At 37.1% G+C, this 18,281-nt stretch overlaps 1 protein-coding gene across 1 annotated transcript; it reads right to left on the minus strand.

Moving 5' to 3' along the window:
- Positions 1 to 2,227: 2,227 nt before the first annotated feature.
- LOC109053160 (LLGL scribble cell polarity complex component 2) lies at positions 2,228 to 17,593 on the minus strand. The gene is given in 27 exon segments (XM_042768230.1): positions 2,228 to 3,261; positions 3,506 to 3,564; positions 3,659 to 3,701; positions 4,147 to 4,194; positions 5,096 to 5,124; positions 5,237 to 5,399; positions 5,488 to 5,749; positions 5,831 to 5,997; positions 6,541 to 6,657; positions 6,773 to 6,923; positions 7,112 to 7,259; positions 8,456 to 8,748; positions 9,724 to 9,828; positions 9,935 to 10,088; positions 11,138 to 11,205; positions 11,460 to 11,671; positions 11,804 to 11,958; positions 12,304 to 12,358; positions 13,508 to 13,537; positions 13,540 to 13,639; positions 13,744 to 13,846; positions 13,848 to 13,919; positions 14,418 to 14,561; positions 15,722 to 15,837; positions 16,044 to 16,125; positions 16,675 to 16,772; positions 17,427 to 17,593. Coding segments are annotated over 27 exon segments (3,054 nt in total). The 5' UTR covers positions 17,502 to 17,593; the 3' UTR covers positions 2,228 to 3,256.
- Positions 17,594 to 18,281: the final 688 nt, after the last annotated feature.

An 18,281-nucleotide genomic window follows, 5' to 3' on the forward strand; every position in this document is an offset into this window, starting at 1 on the left:
TAATGTCGATAAAAATGTTTAACCTTTGTGCAAGTCTAGTGAAACTGATGCATATCAGCAACCTAAACCACCATGGGTGGAGATCATATGTCATGTCTTTCAACTAAAGTGCAAGGTGTACCTGACCTAATGGTTACCATTAGGACTGGGTTTCAGGCATTTAGCTCATCACTCTCAATAATGCCGGTTGGATCAGAGATGCGACTTTAGATATAGACAGATCAAGCACCATTAAATTTGTACCATAAGAGGTTTAACATAATACACACAAGTACTCAAATACCATCTCAGTTCAACAAGTTTCTTTTTCAGAACAAATTCAAACATACAAAAAAAGTAATGCCGTCTTGCATTAGTGTAATACCGAATGACTCACCCGTCTTCTCAGGTACATATGAAGCATTGAGCTCTTGAGACGATTTCTGCTAGTCCCAATCACTCCATGGATTGATCCTGTGACCGGACTCAAACACCTATACAGTCTCTCTGACACAAACACACACACACACACACACACACACACACACACACACACACACACACACACACACACACACACACACACACACACACATACACACACAAGCATGCAAAGACATTCTAGGGCTCTGGTAAATAATTTATTTGACGGGACACCATATAGTTATGCACCCATTCATATTGACAGCTGCTGAACAGATGGTGGAAAGGTGAGAGGCTTCACTGCAGGGGTGACAAAAGGTGTTGATACATGAGAGAGTAGGAGAAAGATACTGACAGATGCTTACATGCTTACAAAGAAATTCCAGAAGACATTCCTTCCACAACTTTTCAGAAAAGTCTGTTATTGTATTCTTTCTCCATCACAAAAAGGTCTATATTAGAATGTTGAATTAAAAAAAAGGGACAAAAAATATATATAGTTATAGTTATTAAATTGATCAGCATGCAATTATTTATAGTAAGTTATCATTTTTTTATATTTAAGTTTCAAATTAAGTAAAATTACTTAACAGTGGTCGTCTATTTATTTATTTATTTTCAAAATATGTTAAAAAATAAAAATCAGTCCACAAAAAATAAATAAATGTGCTAGTCCTTAAATCAATTTGGTCTTTGTTACTAATATTGTTGCCATAATAGAGAACTATATACACAAGTATTACCTGGCAGTTGTTTTTAATCATTTGAATCTCATACATATTTAGAAGCTACTACTAGCCCATGCTATTATACAAACTCTATTATTTAATTTAATTAATTAATTAATTTATTTTACATTCTCTTGCTTGTGCTGTGTGACACAATTGTGGAAACGGCTATTCTCTAGGATTCTTTAAGAGATGGTGTCCAATATCAGGCAAACATTTGAGCTACTGCGATTAGGGAACAAAGCATCTCTCAATAATAGATGATCAAAACTCTTGGCTGAGTGTGTATGACAACTGATCTGACCAAAGGGAGTTTTCTTTCCAATTTTTTTTAAAGACTACAACCCTCTTATAAGCAGCCATAAATTGACTAGACAGACATAGTTATGGTTCACTTAAAAAAAAAGATAAAGAGTCATTTCATGAGTTACTGTATGTTCACGTTCATAATTCTTTTGCCCCTTCACACTTGAAAAGAGATTAATTCAATTACAAAATAAAAGAATTTGAATGAACATGAACACGAACCAACTTAAATCACCAATATAAGAATTTAACGTTTAATTATTAATATATACTCAGAGTTTAATAGTTCTTTATAGTTTACAATAATTGCCCAATACAGTATGCCAAGTAATTTTTAAGCCCATTTGCCAACACCCAAACATGCAATCGGAAACATAAAAACAATGTCAGCATATTGGGCAATTATTGTAATGCATATGGCTGCACATTACATTCAAATTTTATTCATATCAGTACTATTGCATAAAAAAATATACATAGACAACTTTGTTGTGGAACTGGAATGCACAATTTGCATTTCAATGTGGAGGAAAACTGTATAATGAGGTGTCTACAAATTTAGATTAAGTGCAAAAACAGTATGAAGACAGTGTAATTTTAAGCCATTTTAGTATTCAACTAGTGGCCTTGAACAAAATGCTCATTTCAAATAATTTCTATTTTCAATAGATAGAGCAAAATGTCCTGCCTGTTCATATACTGCACTAATCTATATGCACACCAAGTACCTCTCAGAAATCCCTAAAATGAAACCTAATGAGATTATTCTTCAAAAATGAAGAAAAAGACAGTTTGTGTGAAAAAGTTTTACTGAGAAGACTGTAGTGTGAAGTTACAAAGCATAATAATTAGTGTTCTCATACATAATCATGTATCTACAAAAAAATATATTCTAGACCCCCCCCCCCAAAAGAAAATGCTAAATGCATTTCAGGAGACAGTACCAAAATATTTCCTAAGATCAGAAAATACAGCCCTCCATAAAAGAAACCCAGCATCAAAACAGGTAAGGATTTTCATATACACATATATTAAAACATTTGACTACAATATTTTAAAATTACATTCCTAAATTACATCATTCATTATTGGCATAACAAAAATGTTTTACATAAAAAAAACAACAACAACAACAACAAAATAAAAACCTAGCCCCTCAGAAAGCTGTACACCCTAGAAACTACAGCATATGTACTACACAGTAGTGTACAAGTACCTAGAAGAACTTTTATCTAGCCACTGTTCTCATTGGTGTGGACGGGGAAAGGCAATACTACTTGTTGTAGAATACCAAGTAGGGTTTTAAATGTGGATGTGGTTTATTAGCAACTGTATATTAGCATCTAGTGCTAATGTTGCCTTGTTGTCCTACCCTAATTCATCAGCAACAGCTAATGGCGTCTTTATCTAGGTATTATACACCATCTATGCAAATTCTGAGGTCGTCAATCAGGTATAAAAGAAAAATCATGCATTTAAAATTAAGTTAAAAACAAAATTGTCTCAATTGCCAGTCTTTCAAATGCCAATGTTTTTGCTCAGGTTGGCGCAGTGAATCGCGCAGATGCTGGTGGTGTGAATAGGGGTTGGTCAGCATGTAATGGATTTAGTGGAGATACAGTGTTTGGTCTTAGCAGGCACAGGTGGTGGTCCCTCGCTCTCCTCTCTCTGGGTGTAGAAGCTCTTGAGTGGGAGGTTTCTCTCTCCAGGGCAAGGCTTTCTCATGGTTCAGTAGTGATGCTAGCAGTAGTGTTCAGATCGTAAGCAAGTCTGGAATGAAGAGCGCATCCAGAATCATTCAGGCACTGGGAATTAAAGGCTCAGTCTGTGGACACAGCAGAAAAAAAGCAGAAGAATGAACATGAAGCTCAAAAGTTATATAATATTTTATAAACACATCATGGTTGAATTAGACCATTTTGGCCGACAATTAAATATTATAAATAATTATGACGTCATGTGACCATTAAAAGCATATTTCTCTCAAATACTTGCAACAAGGCTAGTTACAATATTACTATTACAATGCATAATAACTTTATGCTAATTAGGAACAGAAAAAAAATCACCTCCATTGCTCAGCATGTTGCCTTTTGGCTTAGTCTTCAGATTGTTCTCTAGGAAAGTCCTTTAAACAAACAACTTGCAGATTATTCAAACCATATGGGCATTAATGCATATTAATAAAGTAATAAGACCTACATTAAATTAAACCTCCTTACGTTTGATCTCCTTCTAGAGACTTCTGGATCTCCTGTAGCACTCCTGTGTTAGAGCAAGACATGAATCAAGCAAATACTCAGACTTTCCCGCAGGTCACCAAGACACTATAAATACTACTACTCCAGCAAACACCGTCCTCACTGGAACTGCATGTAAAGAACTCAAAAACTAGCTCTTCTGTTTATAAATAACAAATCAAAACTTTTGCACAGATACAGTATTAATACAACAATATTACTGTGCAGGCAAGTGGAAGTGTTAAAGATCATGCGAACACATGACTGCCCAGACCAGGCCATGATTACTGGAAACATACAGCATGTTCAGATTATTGTTTTAAGCCATTTGCATATGATCTGCATGTCACAAAACATACACAGCAAGCAGAGATACAAACAATCTGATACTGCTCTGAGGCGCTGGTCTAACGTGTTTATTTTGCATCTAAACTAATATTCTGTCTAACTGCTGATCCTCATGTACTCACTCTCGTCGTTGAGCAAAGCATGCTCCATTACTTGTCTAGCAGAATTCTCTGGAACACACAAGCACATTGATCAGTCAGGCGAAAGCTTGCAAACGCTTTGAGGAGGAGTTATAAATACAATTCAGAATTGATGCAACTGGCAAGCCACAACAGTGTTATTTTAGTATTTATTTAGTATTTTCAATTTTGTTGAAATTTTATTTTAAGTAATTTTAGTTAATTTGTTTTTATTTCTATTTTTTATTTATTTATGTACTGTAATAATATTCATTAATATTTTTAATTGGCTTTTATTTATGCTTTCATTTTATTTTCATTTTAATTAATATTGTTTTTAATGCTTTTTTCATCTTTTTTTATATATAATTCCATTTAGTTTATTTTCAGTCATTTTACTACTTAAACTTTTTTTACTTAATTTTTGTTTACGTTTTGAAATTATATTTAGAATTTATTTCAAATAACAAAAAACACATTTTTAATAGTTTTAGTTAAAAATAACACTTGGCCACAAGCATGTTTAAAACAAGTGGCCTCAAATTAATATATAAATTAACATTATTATAATATAATATAATAAAACACTGTCTTCCAGTGCACCTAATCGACTCTAATACTAGATTGTGATTGGTCAGCTGCAGTTTGTCTAATCACAAGCACAAAACTCAAAATTATGAGTGCACTTAAAGGCATAATACATATATCAGTATGTTTTTTAGTGCTTATAATATGACTCTAAATATAAACTTTTTCTTTTAGCAAAATTTCAAGTTATAATGTGGCATCGTTTCATCAATAACGGATTGTGTCTGTAAGTCTTTTGCATGAGTGCCTTCTGGGAATAACATGGGGAAGCATTCAACAAAGCACTTAGAACATGCATTTTTTAGTACTGGATGCTTAGTTTGCACAATTCACACAGATCTGGAAAAAGCACACTGAATCTCACCATATCCTTCACTCTCCTTTTTGAAATTTCTAGAAAAACAGAACAAACAAACATCAATACAAAGACACTTTTTTATCAATCATTGACAACAGGAAAGGAATAATGGATCATGAACTGTTACACAGCTACACACACACACACCTGTGTTCAGTAGGTACTCCATCCGGCTGGTCCCTGTGGACGGGGCTTGATGGGTTCTTGAGCCTCATCTGGAGGGGAGCCTCAACCAGACAGCGCGGCTCCACCACCCAGCGGGTGGAGAGAGAAAACCGTTCAAACTCAGATGGGGACATCAAGTAAAAACCTAAAAGGTGACCGGACAAACAGTTTCAGAGAAGATCCATGCTTTTACTTGAGTAAATGCACTGTGTGTAAAAGTGACCGTTTCCTACCTTGGCCATATTTGGTGAACACACACGATGCGATTCCACTGACGTCTTCTCTTCGTATGCAAGGATAGTGGACCATCATTTTGATGGAGGGCAAGGAGATGACGTGTAGCTCACCCTGATTGGTCAGCACAACCAGGCTGCTCTCCAACTGTTCATCGGTCCGAGAGCCAAACCAAGCCACACCCACACGTCGAACACGAGAGCCGTCGACCGCTGTCAGCTTCAGCTTTGACTTACTGCTCACTTTAGGCAGTGTAAACAGCTGTGTACACACACATATGGTGAGACTCACAATCTATGTCGGCAATGGAGGAAAAATAAGTTGTGTGGTGTAAATTCTCACCTTAAATTGCTCCTCTGACACAACCAATAGATGGTGAGAACCGTGCATTTCAGGACTGCGCGACAAATCATGGGCCACCTCCAGGGGTTCAGGGAGAGGGGCACCCTTGCCATCCAAGACCACCAAACCAACAACCGGAGCACGATGCATCAACTGAATCTCTTTAGCTGGTGATGAAGAAGCACTTTTTATAGAAGATCTGTTTGTGTAAACATTTGACTGCTTTATATCATGGGTTCTGTGTACACTACTGTTAAAAACCTTGGAGTCAACACAAGCCAAATATACATAATCATACATTATTAATATTTTCCACGTATAATAATAGAAAAGTCATTAAAAATAATACATTATGTACGGACAAAAATTACATGACCCTTCAAAGGTTTGGGTTCAGTAAGATTTTTTTAATCTTTTAAAAAATTTTATGCTCACGAAGGCTGAATTTATTTGACCAAAAACAAAGGAAAACAGAAATATTTTGTACAATTTGAAAAGTAGTAGTTTTTTTTTATGCAATATATTTTAAAATGTAATTTATTCCTGTGATGGCAAAGCAGAAATTCCAGTCTTTAGTGTCTTAAAAAAAAAAAATCTTAAAAAAAAAAAAAAAAAAAAAACATATTGACCCTAAACATTTTAACAGTAGACTATATTTGTCGGTATTTAAAAAAAAAGTTTGTGTCATTTATATATCATTTTCTTTTTACCTGCATGAGCCACCACCGGATCCTCTGCCCTTCGTTCCAGTGAGGGGACACGGAGGACATATGCAAAAACAGCTCCACCATTGGTTCCTGCCCACAGTGAGGGTGTACTGTGAGAACCTGAAAAAGAGAGAAAGATGTTGGACGTCTTCTGCTAGTCACACACATACCATCTGAGAGGAATAAGACTGATGATAACCTTATATTTATTGATTAGAAACACTGTGGTACTCACTATCACTGACGAATGTATCTGCGAAGTAGAGTGTTCTGACGAGGCCCGTGAAGGAGTCGTCAGACGAACGGGCTTCGATCTTTCTCTGTACAGGTGCCAGCTCCATCTCCTGTAGAGCTTCGGCCTCCAGCCTGGCGTTGATTTCTTGCAGCTGCAGAAACATTCCTGATATTCACTATCAAGCTGTCACCACCCTTTTAACAACTCTGAAGTATGCAATGGTAACTGCTGCTGAAATAACTGCATGCACAATGTCTAGTCTCATGTTTAGTTTAGTTTAGTTTAGTATCTGCCGGGTGAATAACTGCAGCATAAAAGAAAAAGAGAGCCGATGTGTACCTTGGCTGCATTGGTAGTGTGGTGTTTTCGCATGGAGACCCGGCTGCGGCGAATCCTGCGGAAGGACTGTCGCAGGGACTTCTTGATGGACTTAACACGCGAGAGTGGCCCCTCCATGGCCATCTGGTCACTTGGGTTTAGGGTGCACCTGCAAATGGACAGTAAACATCTATCAGCATGTCTATCAGTCTTGATTCTAACAGTTTAATCTAAACACTTGCGCTCAGAAACAAAAGGCTTACAATTACTTTAATATGGACAATATAAATTGTGGCGTATCTTTTTAAAAAGCTAAAACAGTAAAAAAGTAAGTAAAATTCACATTTTTTTGTTTTTAATTGATGGATATCGTCAAAAGGTCACAATTTCGAAGACCCTAAAATGCATGCGACAGTAAGATTTTTTTTTTTGATCATTCAAATGAAAAAAGTGACAGACAATAATGCTATAAAGAAATCTATTTCAAATAAATCCTGCACTTTTGACATTTTTTATTCATTAAAGAATCCTGGGAAAAAAATGCAGCACAACTGTTTTTACTGATAATAATAAGAAATATTTATTGAGCATCAAATCAGTATATCAGAATGATTTCTAAAGGATCATGTGACACTAAAGACTGGAGTAATGGATGCTGAAAATTCTCATTCAGCTTTGCATCACAGGAATAAATTACATTGGAGAATATATATTAAAAGAGAAAACGGATTTTAAATTTTTTAAATCTTATTTTAAATTATGATATTGAATTAAATTATGTTTTGATCAAAGAAATGTAGCCTGGTGAGCATTAGAGACTTCTTTGAAAAACATTAAACAAACCTTACTGAATCCAAACCTTGAACGGTAGTGCAATTTGGTCTAAATTTTGGTCAGAACATAATATTTTATAATTTTTTATGACCTTTCTATTAAATGTGGAAAAAATTATATTTGAAATATATAATGTAAAATACTTAACATGTTTAATATAAATTATTTGAATGAAAAGCCTGTCTATCATATGATAAATGAATCAGACTAGTTTTTTCCACTTCCTAACCACATTTATCATGATAAAAGTACATCATAGTGACCAACACTGTAGCTATAATAAAGACTTCCCTTTTTTAAGGGAACATTTCTTTAATTAGACTATTCTGATGAACACATCAGCACATGTATAATCACTCATTAGTCTGAACCAACTAAAAAAAAACCTTAAAAAAAAAAAAAAACGTCTTATGTGCTTTATGTTAAGGTCATTAGTTCATGTTAATTTGTGATATTCTAACAGTCTGCTTGTTTTAACAGCTACAGATCGACCTTTTAAACTAATAAAATTGTAAATGTGATTCTTCTCACTTGACCATGATGTTATTCTTCTGGTGGTAGTCATAGAAACCAAAGCCATGGCTGGTACCGAAGGCCACCAGTTTCCACTCCGAGTGCAGAGCGATTGCTGTGACCACAGCGGGCGGCTGGCACTGCACTAGAGCGAAGGGCTGGAAGCCTGGAGGGAACAGCACTGGCTCCTCCCGCACATCTAGACGCGCCTGGCCTTTCCAGCGGAAGCCCTCCTGACCATGCAGCAGGTCCACCACTGTAGCCTCAACCATCTGCTCAGCAGCCTCATCATTCAGCTCCATAATCAGAATCTGAGTGGGAGGAAGACAGAGAGAAATTACATTTTATTTAATACATTTTGACCCAAACAGATGAAAATAAAACCGCTATATCTCACTTCTGTACAAACATTTTCTCTCACAAGACCTGTAAAACAGAGTATACACTTGTTTTGTCCTTAACATAATTCATATAGCATGCACCATGCTTAAGAGCTTTGTGTACTGTTCTGCCCGAACATCAGCATAATTATCCTTTCAGTAGTTGAGAGTGAACATGAGAGTGTTTGATCCTGAAGAGTGGCTTTTCACAAAGCCCAACCCATTTCCAAATGGTAGACGTGATGTGAAGTGGACTGTTAATAATCAGCTAAATCAGAGTTTCAGTCAAGTTCTCTCACATGCTTAATTATCAGCAGCCACTAAAAAGTCTGAGAACTGGGTGTACTGGAGAGATCAGATCTTCAGCACAAGCCAACTGAGAATAAATTCACAGACATACAGCTCCATGAGCGACAATCAATGTTTTTGAAAAGAAGGATGCATTCAATTGATCAAAAGTGATTGAAAAGATATTTGTAATGTTATAAAAGATTTCAATTTTAAATAAATGCAAATCTTCTGAAACAATCTTTGTTGAATCACAGTTTCCACAAAAAGGAGTATGCAGCACAACTGTTTTCAACATTGATTAAATGCTTCTTGAGCACCAAATCAGCATATTACAATGATTTTTTTTTAAAATGATCACGTTACACTGAAGACTGGAGTAATGATGCTGAAAACTCAGCTTTGCTATAACAGGAATAAATTACATGCTAAAATATATTTAAAACGAACAATTGTAATAATTTCACAATAGAAATCTTATTCACATAGATGTAGCTTTGTTGAGAATATGTAGTAGTTTAAGTAACAACTGAACAAAAGATACCATTTTAATATTGCTTGCTTTAATGATGTGTACACACATTGTCTTCACTTAAACTCCCACTGAGACACACTCACTTGTCCTGCAGTTCCAGCCACTGTGAGATATCCACTGTATTTACACAGGTGGATCTTCTGAATGCCAAGCCGTGGGTCGTCGCTATATGGGTCAAAGCAGCCCACCTGATATTTTGAAAAACAATAAATACACCCAATCACATGTCTGATGAAATCAGTAAACAACGGTGTTAACAAGAAGTTAAGTGTACGAGTGTCAGTCAAACCAGACCTTGCGGAATGGAGGCCACTCTCCCTCACTGCCCTGGTTCATGTTGTCATTTGGGTCAGCGTCCGTGAGGAAGACTCCCGCTGTGCTGAGCTTGTACATGGGGTAAAGACAGACCCCTGAGGCGTCCCAGAAACGCACAGTGCCATCTTCATGCCTTTCAAAAGGAAGATGGATACAAAATATTTAAAGGGAAACGTAATATACTGTACATTTGAACCATCAGTTCCTCATTCCTTAACTGTAAAGCCATTACAGCATCTCAACAGAACATTTTTCCTGGTTATTCACATGGTTTTCATGGAAAGGGAAAAACCCAGATGTATTGAGCAAACATATTCTAAATAGGGTCTAAGCACCAACAAGTTGCTTCATCAAAGTTACTAACAACTAGCTTTGAAGAAACATTTCTCAGTTTTTAGGAATTGCAAAATAATCAATGATTTAATAAGCAAAATAACAAGAAATTGATCTTTCCTGTTTTAATTATCTGACGGAAGTGATGTGAGCAACTCAAAACAGCCTGAAAAAAGAGCTCAACAGTTGTGTCTTCTAACTCTATTATCTCAACTGAAAATTTCATTTCATATTATCATTTTTTCGACAGTTTTGGTAAAAAAAAAAAAAAAAAAAAAAAAAAAAACTTTACACAAAAATACTAGACAGCACGGCTGTTTTCAACATTGATAAAAATAATAATAATAGTTGTTTTCAGAGCATCAAATCAGCATATTAGAAAGATTTCTGGAGGATCATGTGACACTGAAGACTTGAGTAAAGGCTACTGAAAATTCAGCTTTGCTATAACAGGAATAAATTACATTTTAAAATATTACATATTAAATTGTTAAATCATGATAATAATACAATATTACCGTTTTTACTGTTTTGTTTTGTTTTTATTAAAAAAATGCAGCCTTAGTGAGCACAAAAACATTTTTTTTAACAGTAGAGCAATTTTTTTAAAATAAATATTTATTAAAATAATACAAAATACAGTATCAAGCGGAAGACAACTTACTGTCTGTTAAAAAAAAACACTATTTATAACCCATTGGTATGTTCTTCATTTTCACACGCTTATAATTAGGTACAGAATAGCTCCCAATATTTTGCAAGCTGACACTTTAAAAGGAAACCAGTGAATTCAAGGCTGTGCAATATCACACTAAGATCGACAGCGTTAGCTTACACAGGTCTACTCACCCTGTCAGGAGCAGGTCTCTCTGGGGAGGGTCTGGGGCAAGATTCTGGCCTCCAATTATAGGCCAAGGCTACAAAAAACAGATTGACAAAAACAAGAATTGAATGGCTCAATAGAATCTAGGTCAGTGATTAAAGTTGTCTGTGCTGCTGCCAAACAGAATCATCACAACAACACTTGACATAGTTGTTGAAGTGTTCTGAAGGCAACAGCAGTTAACATTTAACCCAGCAACCGGCAGCTGAAGTGAGCACTCTCTTTCTGGTAAATGGTTTTTATTGGGCAACATGTGATCTGTTTTAGTGGGTGCATACGGTTTCATACCTTCCTGGAGTAGTGTGTATTCTGCAGGGCTCCCGCAGCTTGCACTCTCTCCCACAGTTTGAGCGGGATGGAAGAGACGTGGTGCGAGCAGGTGATGGCTGAGCAGTGTAATGGCACCAGGTAAGGCGTCTGGATGACGGGCCACCCCTCACTCTGCAAATCCACCACAACCAGCTCCTCCTCTACCAAAACCACGAGAGCGCTCGGCTCACCTGCGACACAGACACACATTAAGACCATTTAGAGGAAGCGCACCTATCGCAGCTCAGATAAAATGTTAAGAAGATGTAAAGGAAAGCATGTAAAGGAACCAAAAGAGTGTTTTTTGAAGCATCTCTCCTTACCTCTGTGGTTCTCTCCCTCGCGAATGACGAAGAAGTCGATAATGCGTGAGGTGAAGTCCAGCGCCTCGTGGGTTTTGCTGTGGATGACGGAGATGCAGTGTCTGTCCCCGTAACTGGCCCTCGGCATCCCTCCGCTGAAGATGAGGAATGGGGGACTGGGGGATGAGAGGATAAAAGACATTACTTTGGATAAGGAAGTATTTACTAAATGACAAATTTCCCTTGGCTCTTTCAGAACTTTCCAAATCAGTGGTTTCAAATATAAAGCAAGAGGAAATCAAAGGGACAGTATGATAAAATAGGCTGGAGATTAGCAGTAAAAGAAAAGTCAGATGGAGGATCTTACAGTGGAGCAGGTCGTCTATGGAAGGTTTAAATATTAACCAGAAGGCGTGAGTCATAGTGAAGCACTCTGGGTTAATGACACCACAAGCAAACACAACTGTCTCAGCATCAGCAAGTGAACACTCACAGTACTGTCTAATAATGAATATACTCACCCTTGTTTTGATGGCACCTGTATAATTTTGGATATGGCCTTACAGGGGAAGGCACCTGTGGAGATATTGTTCACAAGAAAGGAATTACAGATAGTTCAACATGAACACATTTTACATGAGGATAACATACAGGGTTCCCACACCTTGATTTTGAATATACAAAATGGAAATGTTCCGGGGGCGGGGGGTACATACTTTTAAACATACTAAGCCAACATGTAGGTGGCGGAAAGTCACTTAATGAGTGAGTCTAGTGACTCATTCATTCAACCGATCACTGAAATATTCAGTCAAAAACACAGCTGCGTGTTGCTTGGAGATTACGCTATACTTCTGCTGTGATCTTTGTTTGGAACTATTTTAGTTGGTGAAACAGAACAAAACAGTCAATACTGTGTCTAAAATGTATGTAACCCAATTACGTGACTACTTGACTATGGATCTGTCTGTCCAATGACATTAAACAGTCACTGGGTCCTTCAGACTGGAGGAATTTTTGCGGAACTGGGACTGAAAATATTTAAGACCCATAGAATCTGAATTTAAGACATTTAAGACTTTTTAAAAACCCATGGCCACCCTGTTAATGTGGGGACACATTTCAAGTGAGAGCAAGGTTACATTTTAAGATGCATTCAGTTTTCATCTCTGGCAAGTGATTGTTTTTTATCTTTTTTGGTGAGTTAATTGTATTGTTATTTGGTTTTTCAAGTATTTTAGTTTCAGCGGTTTCAGCCTATTTTTGCAATGTTTAACAGTGTGTGTGTGTGTGAGTGAAACGTTGAGGTACCACTGTAATAGATTTGTGCACACATGAACGTCATGGCAATGTACAAAACAAAGTACCTCACGTGGGAAACACTTAACGTAACTTGTAAATATAACATAAATCAAGCAAACTAATGTGCATAGGCCACGAAGTGTTGGCGAAATAACACATTAGCGGACTGGAGGGAATAATATGATTTTTTCCCAGAAAACTTCTTGCACAAAATAAATTCAAGCACTTTCAAGGACCTGTATCTATTTATGCTTATTTTACACTGGTAAACCAGTAAATTCAAGACTGCATTCAAAAGTTTGAGGTCAGTGAGATTTTTTACATTCTTTTGAAAACAGGCACAGCGTAGGTTTTGGAACAGGTTTTGGAACATGTTTCCAGTTGCGACAGAAAACACAAGTCATTCCGGTAATGTGGTCTCACCATACGGCATCTCCTGATTCTCAGGCTCCGCTGCGGATCCTCGCCGGTCACTGTCCATTGGCAGTAGCTCCCATCACTATGGGAACTGAGTATGTTCACACCATCCTCCATCCACCAAACACTCTCTAGTTGCTGTACAGGACACAGAGAGAGACAATTACAAGCTTCTTCTTAAAAACAATATCCTCAATAAGAGTTTTCAGGTTCAGAGCTTAAGTCACTGCAGTATACGGTACCTGTGTGCCGAGAAAGTGCTGGATGGGACGCTGCCTGTCCAGATCCCACAGTACCATCAGGCCTCGGCTGTAGCCAATCAGCACCTGCCGTGGGTTGAGCGGGCTCATGCAGAGCCTCCACACACTCCAGATTTCTGCGGCCAACATAATCCTCTGGAATTCTGGGAAAAGTTGCAGTGAACAGATCAGCGATCACAAAGAGTAACTGTTACAGTCGTCTCAAGCATGTGAAACTGTTGCATAATACCATTCCACTGAAACTATTTAAAGAATGTACGCTGTATATATAGGCAAAATTAATTGAGAGATTAGAACTGAGGGACATTGGGTCACAGATCAAAGTTAAGTCTATTAAATATGGTAGTTTTACGCTCTCGCCTTAAAGTACAGTGTTCATATGTAAAGTGACCAAAAATTTATTTACTGTATGATAACCTTATTTTGCAGAAGATATAAGTCTCTAACATTTTATATTATGATGAGACATATAATATGCACTTTAATACTTTAATATGTACAAACCCAATATTTAAAGCCAGCTGTGTGTTATCCATAAAGAATATTACATATTAATGAAAGAATGGCACATGCATTTTGCTAGAATTTGTAACAGGTGTTCAGGGCTTTAAATGAATTCCTAATTCAGATCAACATGTCTGACCTGTTCTGTACATTCTCCACGCTGATGTTGTTCTCCTCCAGCTCTCTAGCCTGGCACTTCCACAACAAACACGTGTCCTCCTTCCGTGCCCAGCAGCAGCAGCTCACCCGATGAGTGTGCCAGGACAGCAGTGACCCGCGTCACACTGGGAGGGGCTCTGTCAATATTTGGCATCACAAGGGGGTCAAAATGAAAGCGCTAGTGATTTTTTTTTCTCCCCCAGTTTTGCTTAGATTAGACACTGGATGAAAACTGTATGCTGGCTTATTTTAAGGTTATCTACATTGTTATTTTATTTTTTTATTTTTTTTATATAATGCATCATCAAATTTGTCCCGATGCATTTATAAGGCATGTAAAGTATTTTTATAATAAAAATGCATCTTTTCTTTTTGTATTTTCATAAATAATCGTAACCAATTACAATACCAATAGATGCTAAAACTTGAAGCACATAATATTTTAATTATAATTATATTCTTATAATACATTATACTCTTTTTAGGCATAAATACAAGACAATGTAATGTACAAAAATCATGATTACAAATTTCATACGAATGTGGCTCCATCAGAAAATATCTGATGTTTAATATGCTGCTATGTGAAGTGGGTGATAAGACTAATGATGTTTTCTTTTTGGTCAGGGCTACCCAGCATAACAAAACAGATACAAAATCCAAGACTGCATCTGAAATTGCATACTTCCATATTATATAGTAGGCAAAAAAACAGTATGTGAACGGCAATATGTACAAATTCACTGTATTCATATAACAGAAGGCAAAACGTTCCTGGAAAGCCTACTATTTCCCGCAGGAAGTGTGCATCTGATAGAAACCTTTCTATCACATGATGTCACAGGATAGGATTTGTGAATGGTAGTGAAGCAACGCAACAGACGCTGGTAGGTCATGTGACAATGACATACATGATGAATATAGTACATCTGCATTACATTCATACTATAAGTACCTACTCAGTGAGTATGCAATTTGGTATGCAGCCCGAGAGATCATGATGCCCTGTCACTTGTTACTGGATAACAAAAGTATTAGGAAAAATAATAATTCATGGGAGGATAGGATATGACATCATAGGCTGCAAAAAAGCTACTCTGAATCATGTAAGTCAGCTGACGGTATGCGTACATCTATGTATGGATTCAGAGCACAAGTGAGCATCAGTCATGTCTGGTTCAGTGTGAGTCAATGCTCCTGTCTCATTCATTGGGTGTGTGCATGAGCATACCAGCAGGTTCATAAAAACATCTTCAAGCATGATAATATTAGATTGAGGTGTGCTTTCCTGACTCACCCAGGTGGACCAGAGAGAGTGAAACGTCCTATCTCAAGCAACTCGGATATGCCGTTATGGGCCCGAAGCGTCCACATGTGCAGACTGTTGTCATCCAGTAATGTTACCATCTCCACCTACAAAAAAAAAAAAAGACAAAATCAAAACCAACATCTTTTTTTCCAAATAAAAAGAAAATATAAAGACAACCTCACCCAACCTCTTAACAACCTCACCCAAACCCACTGATGATTTACTAAAAACTGAATACCAAAGATTCAATGGAAAAAAATGAATTCCAGGTGAGATCAAAAGGGATCAGGATTGAAGTTCAAAGCCGTACCTGTTTTGGCAGGAAGTGCACCTGTGTAACTGCCGCATTCTCGTCGTGCAGTCCCATGAACTCCACACCTGGAGTTCCGTACCTGAAAACTGGTTAAGGAAACACATGGCAACCATTCACACAGCACCTTGTTTTTGTGGCAAGTTTTTAAAAAAAATAAAACATTCAACTTGCATTTTTAAATAAAACAAAAATACATCAAATATATTAAATTAAAAAAGTACAACAACAACAAAAAAAAACGATTAAATACCAGACACATAATGATGGCCACATACCAGTTATTAATTTCTATTATTTTCTTTTCTGTGTATGACTAACAGAGAAAATGATGCAATAGTATGGGGAAATATTTTTTACATGGACATGCATTCTCAGCGCTATGAACTAATATAAACTATTCCGCCTTTCAATATACCTGCATGATGGGTGTGTACCATTGAGCCATTAGACAACCACGAGACGAGCTACAGGAAATCTCAGTACATTATCATCATATCACATTGTAGTCACTCTGCCCTCTGGATTCAGAGACAGGGGAATGGAATGTGATAATTCTAGTCAAGAGTAACGCTAAAACACAGATAAAATAACCCAAAATGTGGAAATGTCAACGTTTGTTGAAGGATACAGTTTGATTGCTCCTAATCTGGTACCGATGGCCAGGAGCTGCAGGCTGGGGCTGAATCCCAGAGCACTGGGCTGATGGGGAAAGCCATGTTCTACAGTCTAAAGCAGAGAGGGGAGAAATGAGAGTATCAAATGTTATATTATATGTATTATACACATTGGCTCTGGTAAACACTTACCAAACGGGCAGCTTACATTTTAAAGACATCATAGTTTTTCACTGTTCCAAGTGTTTCAAAGTCTGTTCCAAAATGGAACATATAAAACTATGGTGCCTTTAAAGATGCCTCATTTTTGGGCAAAATATAAGGCAGCATGTCATGCATCCTTCACAGGAAAGGCAATTCAATTCTAAAGAGCTCGGAAATCAATCCAAATTGTAAGGCTGCATGATTAATCAAAATCACATCAAAATTGCATTATGGTTAAAAAGGCTTTGATTTAACTGTTAAAGTAAATACATTAATTATCAAAATAAATACATCTCATGATCCAGCGTTTTCAGTGTCTCCGAGCATCTCTGATTACAGTAAATGCTGCTTCACATGAACTCTGCTCTGAGTTTGTTCAAAAATGTTGATTATAATCTACATAAAATACATTAAATGCCAGAAAATGATTATTAAAAATTTGTTTACTAATTATAAATCAAAAAAGGTCTGCAAGAGAGATCCTATAAAAATAGCACAAAACCAGTCTTGTGTATGTGTAATAGCAAAACAAACTTCCAACAGAAGATGTGGGCTTGATCACCTTGTTGAACTGATAGAGATCCTGTTTGTGCTTGTCCCTCTGAGACTCATGCCCATGACGCCTGAACCTCTTCATCGTCCCTGGATGAACAGGGACCTCACGCTACCCTCTCTCACCGTTTCTCCTCAGCCACCTGACATGAGAGGAGGGGTACAGAGGTTTTTCAGACAAAAATAAAACTGTATAATGTAAAAACATTACACGTATGTATAGCGACAACAACAAAACGGAATAATCAAGACTTAAAGCGATCGTTCACCCATAATTTACTGCTCTTTACAGCTGTGGTCACCATTCATACTCACTGTATGAAAAAGAGGATTATCCAGCTTTTCTATTGCTTTTTGCACAACAAATACATTTTTATTTTTTGGGTGAACTATGCCTTTAAAAAGACACAAACTGAAGCACTGTAAAGGGTGCATAACCTAAAGAGACTTTGCACCGGGGTATGTGTGTAATTCATTTAGATGGAAAAAAAAAAGAAAAGAGAAAAAAAAAGGAAAAAAACGGATCTGATAGGATCAGGAATTCCAAGGAAGGAGTTGTGTGCTGTTTGACTGAAACTACACCCCCTCACCACTCCTGATTCCTCTCTTTCGCTCTTTCTGCCCAGCCCCCACAGGGAGATTGTGGATCTCTGCCGTCCTGACTGAAGCAGCTTTTGTTCGGAGCTGAACACTATTACAGTCCCTCCCCTCATCTGAGCAAACAGCACCTTGATGAAAACACCTGTTGCTCTGGGGAAGCCAAATCAGAAAGAGCCTCTTTCAAATGGACAAAAAAAATGTCCCTACCTGCTTTGCATTAAGGAGACCACTCAGACTATAACAATACACAATAACCTGTAAATGG

Source organism: Cyprinus carpio, chromosome A12, assembly GCF_018340385.1.
Source record: "Cyprinus carpio isolate SPL01 chromosome A12, ASM1834038v1, whole genome shotgun sequence".
Classification (NCBI taxonomy): domain Eukaryota; kingdom Metazoa; phylum Chordata; class Actinopteri; order Cypriniformes; family Cyprinidae; genus Cyprinus; species Cyprinus carpio.